The following is a 13468-nucleotide window of genomic DNA, read 5'->3' on the forward strand; positions in this document are numbered from 1 at the left end:
TCTTAGTCACAACAGTGAACACGAGAGAGCAAATGGCTGATTATTAATTAGATCAAAAACATCAAAATGGTTGCGCATGGGTGAAAAACACGGTTTGTGAGGCTTGATGGACAAAGAAATCTGATTAAAGGCAAACAAAGCAAAGATGAGAAGGAGAGGGGACGAGCTCTGTGATTCTGGACATTGCTTCAGCAATGCCATTACAGAGCAGGTAGCACCCAGCAGGAAACTGGAGGCTGTAGCAAGGGACTAGATGGTCTCTATCGGGTCTGAAAGCCAAGACTTAGTTGTTTAAGAAGCAGATCTAGCAAAACCTCATTTCTCGTGGATCTGCCTTTCATAGCAGTGGTCGAAGTAGGACACTCTGGTGCCTAATGAAGGCTGAAGCAGCACGGTCATCTTTCCTTCTGTGGGTGCAGGCACAGGATCTTTATTCTGCCCAGCCGCCTCCTGATGCTCTCAGGAGTGTTCCCCCTGGCCAACAGATTAATCAGGGGTCACCAAAGCATCAAAAAAACACAGCTTGATTAGAAAGGGTTAGAAATCCCGAGGAACAAGCAAGCAGAGACATAGAGGGTAAGGAAGCAAGCAAGAAGAGAAGGAGAAACATAACACACCGGGAGTGGGACTGGAGCTGGCAAAGGGATTACACAGGCACAGCAGTTCAGGGCTACCATTGCCTTTGTCTCCCTGTCCTCAGATGGGGTGCAGGGTGTTGCTGGAGCAGGACGGTAGGCAAGCAGGGCGTGCTATCTGCGCGGAGGAGGCCAAGGATTCTGCTCCTTTCTGAACGCAGCTGAGGTTGTGGATAGAGCACTCTCCTGCTTGCTGCAAAGTCCTGAAGGCGCAGGGGAGGCTCGACTTTTTGTCTTCCCGGCTCAATTTTTTTCTTCCTTTTCCCCACAGCTCTCTTCCGCCCTGCTGTTCGATGCTGTGTATGCTGTGGTGACGGCCGTGCAGGAGCTGAACCGGAGCCAGGAGATTGGTGTGAAGCCCCTGTCCTGTGGGTCTGCCCAGATCTGGCAGCATGGCACCAGCCTGATGAACTACCTGAGAATGGTGAGAAGGGACTGAAATTTGCTGGTGTGTTAGGAGCTAGCGCTCATCACTGCCGGAAGCAAAAGCTGTGTATGTACGTGCTGGCACAGTTCTCAAGCACAGTGTCGGTCTGTTTGAAGGTAGCACTGGGAATGAAAAGAGAAGAGATCTGAGGGCTGGTTTGTCACTGGCCTTGGAACGACATGAAACTCTCAATTTTTCTGGCTTTGCTGCAGAAAAACTGGAATTCAATGATTTTTTTTTTAAAGTATGAATGTTTCTAAGTGATTTGAGCTCTGTTTTGAGTGAACTTGAGTTGATATAAGGTCATACAATACAATTGGCAAGAGATGAGTTTCCCTGTGAAGGGGTTTGCGCTCCTTTGAACCCAAAAGGGTGGTTGCTGGAACCGACCAAGCCTACTTCTGGCATGAGAACAGATCCTGAAATTTCAGCCTTGTGAAATAGTTGGAGTTTATCAATGTGATTCCTCAGAGCTGAGCTTGACCATGCAGAAGTAGCATGTTTTCTGAGTCTGTTTGGGGTGAACTGAAATGTCATGAGATTTTTTGTTTTTTCTTCCCCCAAAAGAAGGCTCAGCTGAACCTGAATCTTGTGCCGCTTTGGTCCATGCATGTGAACCCTGCTTTAAATCTCAGCCTTACTCAGAGACAACAAAACTCTTCAGCTTCCCTTGGCTTTGCTACTAGGAGACCCAGTAGCTTGCCCTGGTTACTGAAGAGGTGCTCCAGCAGCAAGTGAGCAGTGGTTAATCTGCACAGTGAGGCTAGACACTCATCCTGGCTCCGTTGCAACATGGTCTTGTGTTAAACGCCAGCCTGGTGCAGTGAAACAGCGTGTAATGGTTTGTGGAGGAATCCCCAGCTAGTGGTTTGGTGCGACACGGCGAAAACCTCGTGCCTGCCGCAGAGCAGTGTTAGCCTTGGGATGGCGGGAGGCGGTGAGGCGCTGCGGAGGCGGTTGTTGCAAAGCAGCTGGTGCAAAGAAATTTGGGGAGCCCTGCACCTCACGCTGCTGATTCTCCTGCTTCCCTCCACGTCTCTCAGTGCTACCCTAGCCAGACTCCGAAAGCAATTAGGAATGAAACACAAGGATTGCATTGCTGTTGCTGCTGGGAGGGTGGATGGCCGGTGTGCGGGGCCGGCGGCCGCCACCCCCGGCTCTGCTTCAGGCGGTGGGGTGAGCCGCCTCGATGGGCGCTGTAACTCATTCTCTCTTGGACAGGTAGAATTGGAAGGTCTCACCGGCCACATCGAATTCAACAGCAAAGGTCAGCGATCCAACTACGCCCTGAAAATCCTGCAGCACACGCGCAATGGCTTCCGGCAGGTGAGCGCAGCCGCGCTGCCCGGGGGACGGTGCCCGGGGGACGGTGCCCGGGGGACGGTGCCCGGGAACGGTGCCCGGGGATGGTCTGTGCATGGCCTGGCAAGGGCTTGGCTCAGGCTGCTGCTGCTGCGGGGTCCGAAAGGGGTTGCGGACACCCCCCCCTTTGCAAGATGAGGTGTTCAGCAAGCGAGAAGCGCAGCGTGGACGTCACGGTAGCTCTCGCTGGGCCTGGGTTGGCAAACACATCGTGTTTCACTTCATCAAGAACGTGTCTCAAGATAATTTAGATTTGTCTTAACGTATCAGGCCCCTGAGGTGGTGATGTTAGAGCCAATATCTGTCCTGTCACAGTAACGCACCTGCACAGGAGATCATGCAAGGCATAAAGAGTGTGTGAGATACAAGCTCACGCTCAAGACACTTTTGTTCTTCAGCTTGTGGAGACGCATGTACTCAAAATTATTTGGATGGGGAAAAATGGGAGAATTTCCCATGAAATGGGCAAAAAGGGTACTACGAATCTTTCCAAACAACTGCTTCTGGGAGGGAAAGCGAAGGGGGCAATCCCGTGCCAGGAGCTCCCCACTGCCTCTCCCCAGCGTGGCGTGCGGGAGGAAGTACAAGATAATTTACCTCTCGGTTTATGGTGCATGTTCCTCTGTAACGGGTTTGCGTAGCTCGGACTCTCATTTGCTTTTTGTCTCAGTGCTTGTAGATTCCTCACAGCGTTGGTCCTTTTTCTGTTTGTTACTCTCTTTCTGTCCAAAGGGTATTTTCTGGCTTCAGCTAAGGTTAAGGATAACTGTGTGGGGCCACAGATATCAAACTGTTGAGATTACAAGCCCAAGGAATTAGGGTTTTACTGGTAAATCCAAACCTTCTTCAGGAAAAAAAATGCAAGTCCCAGAAAAAGGCTTTTCATCTGTCTTATTTCCCTGCTGACAGCTCCACACCTGCCCTTTTCTCTGAGATTGCCACTTCTCCTAGACACTGGCAGAGAACAAAAGCTATTGTATCTTACCCCACACCGACAGAGCATTTTGGCATTAGGAAATCTCTCCTGGTCTGGCAGCAGTGAATTTTAGCCTTGGCAAGGATGTAGCCTGCCAGTTCTTACCTGTCAAGTGACAGCTCAGCTTTGATGCTGCCTTTAGCTGAGTGAGCGGGGGATCAGGATGGCATTTTCCCCACAGTAAGATCTCTCATAGCACCAATGCCCTTTTAATCATTTCTCAAACCCATCATACTCTGAGCAAAAGTGACAGATCCAAGCCCATCTGCATTAATAAGAGCATGCATTCAGCTGGAGCAAAGGAAGCAAATGCTGTAAACCGCACTACAACAGCTATGTTTTTGATGTGTTTAAATGTGGCAGGGAGTTCACACTAAACGCACAGGTTCTCTTGGAGCAGTGCTTCTCCCAGAGCTCTGCAGAGAGCTCTGACTGCAGCCTAATCTGCAAAGTCTCAGCTCTACTCCTCAAACCCAGTCTGACAGGAGAAAACCTTTTTTGACCTGTTGCATGCAACGGCTCAGTAAATAAGCAGCTTCATGTTTCAGAGGTACCCAGGAAAGCTGCGCTGGGACTAAGCTTTTCAAATTTCCCATCGGTGGGAAAAGCGGTGGTGATAAATCACTTCCAGCCACGGTAACGAGGTGTTGGAAGGACGGGGCAGTCCCTCGGTGTGCGCAGCTGCCTGCTGAGAGCCTGGGGTGGCTGTGAGCCCTCTCCTGTTGGAAGCCCACCACGGAGGAGTTAATTTTCATAAAACTGCTCCTGCAGCAGCCTTTCTGCCATCTGCTTTCCCCTTCTCGGGCAGTCCCCTCTCAGGAGTCTTGCTGACTGATAGCAATGCCTGGAGGGGTGTTAGGGCTGCAAGAGTTTGTCGTGATGTGCCCGGCTGGGAAGGGCATCCCCGGACAGAGCTGTGAAACCTGGGCAGGGTCCTGCCTGGTCCTACCTGCCCCTCTCGGTCACTGCAGAGGGAAACCAAAGGCCACTCTGCTCTGCCATAGATGATTATTGTCTTCTCGCCAACCCAGCTTCTTGTAATAAAAATGACCAAATAAATCATTAGAAATCATTTAATTAAGCCCACCGTGAGGGGATGGGGTAAAGAACAGACATTCACATCCTGGACACAATCTTGTTCCCGAGAGTTATATTAACTGATTTGCTCAGGCTCTTGTTTGAAACACTCCTGTTCCCTCCTTATTTTTAGTCAAGCTCACGCTTTCTGCCCATTTCTCTCTTTCTCCCTTTCCCTCTCTCTCTTTCTCTCTCCCCCTCTCTCTCCTTCCATCTATCAATGCCACTGGGACTTCCAGCTCATCAGCTTTGATAGAGAATTCACCGAATTTTGAAGCTGATCCAGCCAGCAAACAAATTAGAGACACTTAGATTTTCTAACTTGCTGTTGCTTTTGGGCGAGGAGAGACAGGGCTTTTTGACATCCAATTTTTAATACATTTATGTAACGCACCAAACGTGTCTTTTCCTGATTTAGCTTAACTAGTGGAAATTTTTCCCCAGCCATATGAGAGCTGCTCTCTGTTCATAGGATGTGCGATAAAGCACAGACTCATTAATGTGTTGGTGATCCATAGATCTGACAAGGACTGAGTTCGTAAATGTCATCTTTTTATTTTCTCTCTTTCTTTGCCCCTTTAAAAAACATTGCAGCACACCCCTCCGGTTTCAGCACAGTGATTTGCAGTAAACCAAGAGCTAAGGTTTGGCAGCTTAACAGGAGAAGGGAATGAAGAGGGGCTGTGATGGATAGGGCCCCAGGGAAGGCAGGTCTGCAGAGGAGAGGCAGGGGAAGCCGCTGTCGGGGCTGGAGCCCTGCTGTGGGCACGTTGTCCCCACTCTGCCTGTGACCCCTTGCTCTTGCCCGGTCCTAGACCGATTAGTTGTTGTTTAGCTAAAGGCTCTGCTGGTGTCCTGAGACAGAGCAGTGGAAGTGACGGGGGTGTCTAATTGGTATGTTGATGAGATACAGATGAGTTACCAGCCAATAGCTCTGAGACTCTCCGCAATGCCCATCACATCAAACCTTTTTAACTTAGAAGCGGCTAATCAGTCTCAATAGGGCTTTAGCTGTTACCCCCAGCAAGAGTTCAGGGACAGATCCTGCCAAAAGCTGAGTGTCTTTTGCCCCCCAGGACCTGGAGAACTCGGTGCGTGTCACCATCAGGTCCTGCTTGGGCTATGCCAGGTGCCAATGCTGTGGTCTGAAGGGGACGTCTGGGCAGGAAGGGGATCACGGGGGTTGCTGCGTGGCCTCGGGTGGGTTGTGTGTGTGTCTCATGGTTCTACAGGTTTTAATAGTTGGTGCTTTCTGTGTCCTATGCTAACTTCTTTGGAGGAAGCTTTTGCCTGCTTGCCTTGCTGGCATCAGTCTTGCAGTAGTGTTCTTCAGGAGTGCCAACCATGTGGCAGACCTGTGCAGTGTCCTCTAAGGGCTTTCCTTCGTTTGTTTTATTCCTTTTCCCTCCCCAGATGCCCCTGAATTCCCTCCCCTTCGGGCCAATGCAGGCACCATGTACCAAGTATCTACTTAATTGGATCTCCTCCTGGCACAGTCTCTTTCCCGTTAGTGCCGACAAGGCTCTCCAAACGCAGACTTGATGAGAGATGATAGCATTTTGCAATCCTTCCTTTTCCTGGGGACACAGAGGAAGGCGAGGTGATGGATGCAATCTGTAGGACAGTGCTTGCTAATCAGAGCCCAGAAGGTATCTGGGTTTGTTGCAGTGGTGGTCTCCTGCCTGTTTTAAGACACCCGTATTCAGGGCTGGCTTTACCTTAGTTTTTAGCTGGGGAGTGGGGGTGGTAAGTACCTGTGGTGCCTCTGAAGCTTATGGAGAGGTCTTGCCATGTCATCTCTCCCTGCCATCAGCTGCCATTCCGGCCTGCAGGGCACTGAGCAGAAGACTTCATTAAAATCATTAGCTTGAGTGGTATTTTGTCATCTCACACCATAAGGAGCTTGAAAGCCCAGGCTTTGCTAACGTGGCTGTGTCTGAACGGAGAAGCTGAAGGATTGGAGGAGCAAACTGGGAATGCCGCACTTCCATCGCGTTAGCCACTGGTAATTTTCCTCGGAGATGTGAAATCTTTAAGTGTCACCGATCCAAATAACGCCTTTTGCAGAGCAGCTAATTTGAGGGACCTTGCCTGCCTGTGGGGATGGGGCAGTGTCACGAGCAATGGCACTTCCTTGCTTATTCCAGACTCGAGGCTCTTTGGGCTGGTTCGCACTGAAACTGTGTGTTTGCTCCCTGCCTATAACAAGGACATATAATAAGACAGACCTCCTGCCTCGAGACGCTTGCAGGCGTTGCAGGCAGGACGGGCAGAGCGGGGCTGGCTCTCCCTACGGCGGAGGCAGAGGGGCTGAGTGCAGGGGGTGCAAAGATGACACCATGGGGGTCTGCGGTGGGACCACACAGCATGAGGACATGGAGGGAACTTTCTCCATCGAGGCCATGGGCTGTCACCTGCCACGAGGGTGTACCATCTCTCTTGCAAAGGTATCGAGCTCCGACTTGCAACCAGGTGGTTGTGTTGCCTTCGCTGCTTTTCTGGGAAAGGTATGCCATCACTTCAGCTCCTCTGATCATTAGAAACCCTCTTCTAATTTTCAGCCTGTTTATTTCTCGCTCCTTTATATCTATTTATTTTTGTGCCAATGCTATCACTTTAGCTTCAAAAGCTGTTCTACCTCTTTGCTATGGACCTCCTCCACCTGGTGTATTTATACAGACCAATCATATCCACTACTAAAAAATCCCGAGTCCTAAAAACTCTTAAAGTCCTAGTCCGGAGCCTTGACAACAGGATCATCTTATTCATGTCCATGTAGAGCATTTGATTGTTTTCTAACACATTTTGCAGATGAATATGTTTTCTGGTTTTCAGAGGCTCTTTATACGTAGATAGAGATGATTAAAATCACCTTGACATCCATCTTGCAAGAGAGGGAGAGATCTGAGGATCCCAGACAGCTTCTGACAGATTACACTTCAGAAACAGCGAACAGTGTGAGGAGTCAATTAGTGGCTTTATCATCTGGGAGGGGGACAGTGGTGAGCTGGTACGAGGCAGGATGGGGTGGAAGTACCCCGGCACATGGGAGTGTTTGGCTTTGGTGCTGTGTTAAAAGCAAGGTCAAACCCACTGCGCTGTCAGAGGAGGAGGCAGTCAATTAGTCTCAGTATGCCAGCAGGGGAGGGACAAATTTGAGAACAGTGAGGGCTGTTAAAATTAAAGTTAATCTGTCACTAATCTCTGGTTGTGAAATCTGGGAGAAAAAAAATTAGGCAATGTTTATGACTGATGACTCGCTTAGAGAAGCAATTGCTGCAGAGGGTCTGTTGTTTAGCAATCACAGCCGGAGGCAAGCACCTTTGTGCAGATTTGAGGAATACAGCCAGGATAAATCCATCCCATCACACTGATGCAGACCCTGCGCAGGCCAGTTAAAGCTGTGCTTCAAGGACACGGTAAATCTCCCAGTTTGGGACTGTTGTTCCCAGAGATGAGTCCTGCACTACAGTGTCACCGTGATGCTATGAGCTTGGTGGTAGTTAAGCCACAACAAGCTGTCAAGAGAACAGGATGCCCACGATCTGCTCCTAGCCTGTTCTGATACACCGTCCCTGTGCCTCCACCTCCCCGTCCGTCAGGAGAGGCTAATAACCCCCCAGTGCCTCTCCTGTTGGTGGGGGGCCTCCGAGAGTTAATGCTTCCAACACATTCGGAGGTCCTTGCCACGACAGGTGCTTTTAGCAGAGCATTGTTAATGTTGGAGAAGGGGCTGGGCTGACAGCTCGGAGGAATAATCTCTGTTGTGTTATCCGCAGAGTAAACAAGCCCCCCCCAGGGACTCAGCTGGCTCTGCCTGCACTGCTGCATGCCGGTGCCTCGACTCCAGCCAGGGAGGAGAGCAGACACGCACGTGACTGTCCTTTGCTCTCCCTGCTGCTTTCCTTCTGCAGAGCCGTCGAGTGTAAGCTGTCCTGTGTGAATTCCCACTGCTCCTCGTGCGTAGCGATGAGGAGACTGGATGTGGGGCTCTTCGCAGGTGGCCACTTTTGTACTGACTTGTCAGTCGCTTGGGCTGGATTTGCACCAACAGCCAGGAGAGGAAAGGATTTGGCCCTTTCCTCAACATCCAGAGCGATTCAGTCTGCTGACAGCGTAGCAGCATGGCTGCAGTTTCAGGTCGAGTTTGGCTCAGATGCACGAGCTGGGAAGTGACTCTGAAGTCCTCGAGCCATCAGTCATGCCAGAGGCAAAGCGCTGCCAAGAAAAGCGACTGAGTGCATGGAGTCAATCCTGGAGTGGTGTAAATCAGCGTGCCTCCCATTCATTTCCCTGGCAGTGCACCTGCCTGGCCCATAGCTCTGCATCGCCTTCTACCTACCTCTTTGAACATAATAAGATTACTCTTTGACGGAAGAGAAATCGATTTGTTCCTACCACCCTGACAACCGTAGCACAGCGAAAGGATAACCTGCCTTAGACCGAGAGCGCCCGAGACAGCTCATGTCAGTGCGAGGGAACCAGGGATGGATTTCTTCTGGCACCATGGCTACAGAGGAGCCATGAAGACACCCTACACTACCTCGCAGGTCGCAGCAGCTCGCTTCAGTGGTGCCAGAGGACTTAGGCTGTGGCCAGCAATCCAGCATGCAGAGGGCTCGACCTGACGGGGGCAGAGAGGCTTTGCAGGAGAAAAAGGAGAGAGAAGGGGTCTTGGAGGGAGCTGGCCTCCCTCAGCCATGAGAAAAAACAGAGACTTTTCTAGGGAGCGTAAGAGAGCGAGAGCCTAATTTGCATGCTCTGAATGAGCTGCTGGAGGTGCTGAACTCCCTGCCCTGAGCTCCGAGGGAGGGAGATTAGGCTCTTGAAGTTAAAATTAGGTTTTGTTGAATATTCCTTCCCCTGGCTGAAGGCAGCAGCTGGTTGCCTTGCGTCACAGCTGAGTCACAATGTTCTCCCGAGCACTGGGGGACTGGTCCCCACCACCGGTGGTGGGAATTAGGTTCGGTGCAGTGACACTGATGCTTGGATGGGTGAATTAGGCTGTCTATGGAGCTATTGGGTGTGATGAGCCTGAATCAAAGGGTTTGGAAGAACTTAATCATAGTAGTTGGCATCCATTATAGCAGATAGAGGAGATGAGTCACGGTGCAGCACCGCGGAGAACGCGGCTTCGTTTCACCACCTGCCGCCAAGGTGGAGCTGCTGGTCAGGGCTGGAAGGCGTCCACCCCACGTCGGTGCTGCTGCTCTGGCGATTGCAAGGGAAGCCGCGATGCTGTCATACTCCCTGTGAAGTGGCTTTTCCCTCCAAGGAACTGACAGTGGCCTATACCAGCCTTAAGTAATGGCAGTGATGCTCACAGGAGGACAGCAGGAGGTTTTGCTTGCTTTCAGGCAGGTGAAACCTTTGTTCAAAGTTACAGAGACAGCGTAAGGCAGGACAGCAGTTGGAGGCAGGAACCCTGTCTCCCCATTTCTGGGCTTTCACTGTGAAATCATGAGATTTCAGCACTTCCTGAAGTTCTTCCGAGCTGTGTCCATAACACACGGTGCCCGTCTGAAGAGCTCAGTGTCATCAAGACCCTGCAGTGCGTGCTGGGGGTTGGGTCTCACTGGGGGATGGTGCAGCCGAGCCAAACCCCGGCTATAGCATCGCCTTTCCGGCAGCCTCCCGTCAAGCACCTCAGTGCCCTGTCCCCTTTAGGAGTTGGCCTCCAGAGAACTGAGGAGGTGAAGGGGTCTGCCAAAACGCACCAGGTTGAGAGCGACAACCGAGTCTTCATCCTGTGGCCGTGACGTACCTGCCATGCCTTAGCGTGAGGGTCGGCAGAGGCTCCCAGCCACAGGAGGGGAGGGACGAGCTTGCAGATTTGGCTGCGTGGGGGTTGCTGGGTAAGATGGACCCGTCTTGGTGGCATCAGGGGACAAAGCAGAAGGCTGCTTGGCCGCCGCGAGCCCCGGGGAGCTACCCACCGCACAGCTCTCTCCTGGTGCAGGGCTTTGCCGCAGCTGCAGGGAGGACGCGTGGGAAGGCAGCGCTCGCCGTGAGCAAGGACAGGTTTTTGGCATTGTCACGTAGGTGGGGGTGTGCCGGGGCTGTGCACCAGCGGGTTAATCTCTCTGCTGGCCCGTTGGAGGGGTGCGTTGTAAAGGTAATGGAGCATTCATAAACACCTCTTCCAGGGCCAGCTTGATGGTTGTCAGTCACCAGAGCCATATGGCGGGTGCGTACAGTAATTTGCCCTGTAAATTCCCTTATTGTGCTGTTTATCTCTCCAGATTGGCCACTGGCATGTTTCTGAAGGACTCAGCATGGACAACAGGATCTTCTCCTCCAACATATCAGACAGTCTGTTCAACACCACACTCATTGTCACCACCATCCTGGTAAGTGAGGGGGTCACCTACAGTTCCTATTAGCTCTTCGCCAGCCCAAGGCTTAGGGGTGTCAATCAGCTAGAATATTATTCCCTCTTCCTACCCCCCTCGGCCCCCAGCATGCAGCATCGCACACTGATTTCATAAAGGACAGACGATCAAATCTCTAATTACAGCACTGAGGACAATTCATGACAGTGTAATTAAACTCAAGTTGATGTTTCATATGGAAATGATATTTGATGAGTTCAGAAGCAGCTGGGGAGAGGGCTGGGATGGGGATAAGTTGCCATTTTACATTCATCTCTGAATGATGTTCTTGTTTTGCGTACAGCCGGTAAGTTGGAAGGGACAGTTGTCCCTTCTACCCATAAAATTACTGAAATTGGCCAAGATGGGTACAACTTTTATGAACCAAGACTTCACATCTACAGGCACCTCCGTCCTTATTCAAGAAATTCCCCTTCCGGGCGCTACTTGTCCCATGATTTTTTCCAAAGCCTCTGCTCCTTCCTTAAAGACACGCAAAATCCTGAAGAACTCTGGACGCTATTTCCTCATGTCCCACAACGTTTGTTGAAAAGGGGGACAAACTGGAGAAGTGGCTATATGCCAAGAGAGGCTGGGATCTATATGTCTTGCCAATAACTCGGAGCAGTCACTGGAATGCTCTGGCCTGTGCCAGTTGGAAACAGCCCCCAAAGCATGACCCCTTAGCTCTGCTTCATATCCTAAACTGGGATTTATCCGCTGCACCTCCAGCCCATCCCTGACACAGCAGGGCCCGATGAATACCAGTGTAGAAACAGCCCTGCTAGCTTTACACCACTTTGGGTATCCAAGTGATACAGCTTTCCGTATCTCTTATACCTTTGCCAAGAGGGATATATCGGGACGGGAGGTTGGCTTGGGTGCCCCTTATCAGATTCTCTGCCATCCCGGTGCTGCCAGGGAGCCCACTGCCCTCTCTGCCCCGTGCTCGGCGCCGTGCTGGTGGGATGCCTCGGCTAAGATGGGAATGACAGCTGCCCAGTTTCAATGCAGGAAAACCCTTACTTAATGCTGAAGTGGAATCATCAGGAGCTGGAAGGCAACGACCGCTACGAAGGCTTCTGCGTGGACATGCTGAAGGAGCTGGCAGAGATCCTGCGTTTCAACTATAAGATCCACCTCGTTGGCGATGGTGTGTATGGAGTCCCTGAGGCAAACGGCACGTGGACAGGGATGGTCGGGGAGCTGATTGCTCGGGTGAGTGAGTTAGCTGCTCCTTTTAACTGTGCTCTAGTGGGACTTGGCAATGAAAAGCCCTGATGCTTTATTAAGTGCTCTGGGATGATACGGATGGATGGGGGTTTTAGTCCACTTGTGAGACTTTGGCCAGAAGATCTCTATTTAATATGTTCTCCCAATGGCAAATGTATTTGTCGTGTCGATGTGACAGCATGTGAAGCAGCGCAGGAGTTAGGGCCCCTGGCGCTCTCAGGGGTGCTCGCTTTGTTGGAAGGGAGGCCTGGACTCTGGGCTCCCTGCGTAAGAGCTCGATATGGAAGGGATTACTTTTTTTCCCAGTGGAAAAATTAATGAAAACTTGAAACAGGAAAATATGCAGGCTCTGGCAGGGGTGTTGGTAGAAGCTGAAGAAAACTTACAAAAACACACTGAGAGGGAAGCAAGAATCACACTTCTACCCAGAAAAGTTTTGGCAGATTCATTTGAGCTCCTTGATTTTGAGTATTGTTTTTGCAGAACAACATTTTTTGTTCGCTTGAAGTGCATGGATCGAGATTTTTTCATGGCTCTGCTTCACCGTGTTGCTGCACAGCAGCTAGAGTGAAAGCTGAATGCCTTTGCTGGTTTGACAACACTTTTGTGTACGTGTGTGCTCAGTCAGCCTCTGCCCCCCTCCCTGCTCTTTGTTTTCCTCTGCAGCTAAAGGTAGTTCTTCCCCAGGGACCCTGAGGCTTAAATACAGTTCGTGAAATGCTCTGAGATCCTTAGCAAAATAGGCTTAGCCAAAGCTAACATTGATTGATGTTATTTAAAGCAATACTTCCTCGCTCTACCCTGCCTTGTTATTACCGAAGCGCCTGTGAGAACCCAGCGACAGTTTCTCAGCTGGTGGCAAATCCGCAGTGAGGTGTATTTATGATAATCCGCAGCACTGAGAGAGGAGCCCCTGAGCCACCCCATCATTATCCTCGCAACAGTGGCACGTCCTGCACAGCGGAGGAACAAGGGCGTATCCGTCCCCTGTGGCTCCAGGCAGGGCTGTGGGGTCCTGCCGCAGCTTTCCTCCCGGCTGCGGGAGACGAGCGAGCATCTCTAGAAAATGCCCTCCGGCATCTGTCTGCTGCTTCCCTGGGTGGCGAAGGGGACCCGGCTGACGCTCGTCCTACCCTCCTTAGGAGCTTCAGCTGAGTGTCTGAAGTCAGGTGGGACAACCCTAGGTCTAAAAGACTTGCTGAGGGGCAGGGGCAGGGCACAATACGGCCTGGAGATCCCTCCTGAACTAGCACCCTGTCTCCTGGGTCGCCCTTCCCTGATGGAGCAATAGCTCTTGACGCCAGCTGAGATCCCACCTCCGTCTGCTTCTTCTAAAGAGCCTTCTGTACAGTTGTTTGCAAATGCTCTGGGCTATTGGCATAGTTTT

At 51.2% G+C, this 13468-nt stretch overlaps 1 protein-coding gene across 1 annotated transcript in view; it reads left to right on the forward strand.

Annotated features, from left to right (window-relative positions):
* The window catches only part of GRIK4 (glutamate ionotropic receptor kainate type subunit 4), a 137076-nt gene that overhangs the window by 96952 nt on the left and 26656 nt on the right, over nucleotides 1-13468 (forward strand). Inside the window, exons 8-11 of the mRNA XM_075172956.1 lie at nucleotides 907-1059; nucleotides 2284-2388; nucleotides 10720-10827; nucleotides 11863-12066. Coding sequence (XP_075029057.1) covers nucleotides 907-1059; nucleotides 2284-2388; nucleotides 10720-10827; nucleotides 11863-12066 — 570 coding nt within the window. The remainder of the gene's footprint in view (nucleotides 1-906; nucleotides 1060-2283; nucleotides 2389-10719; nucleotides 10828-11862; nucleotides 12067-13468) is intronic.

The sequence above is a fragment of the Calonectris borealis genome, chromosome 24, assembly GCF_964195595.1.
Source record: "Calonectris borealis chromosome 24, bCalBor7.hap1.2, whole genome shotgun sequence".
Classification (NCBI taxonomy): domain Eukaryota; kingdom Metazoa; phylum Chordata; class Aves; order Procellariiformes; family Procellariidae; genus Calonectris; species Calonectris borealis.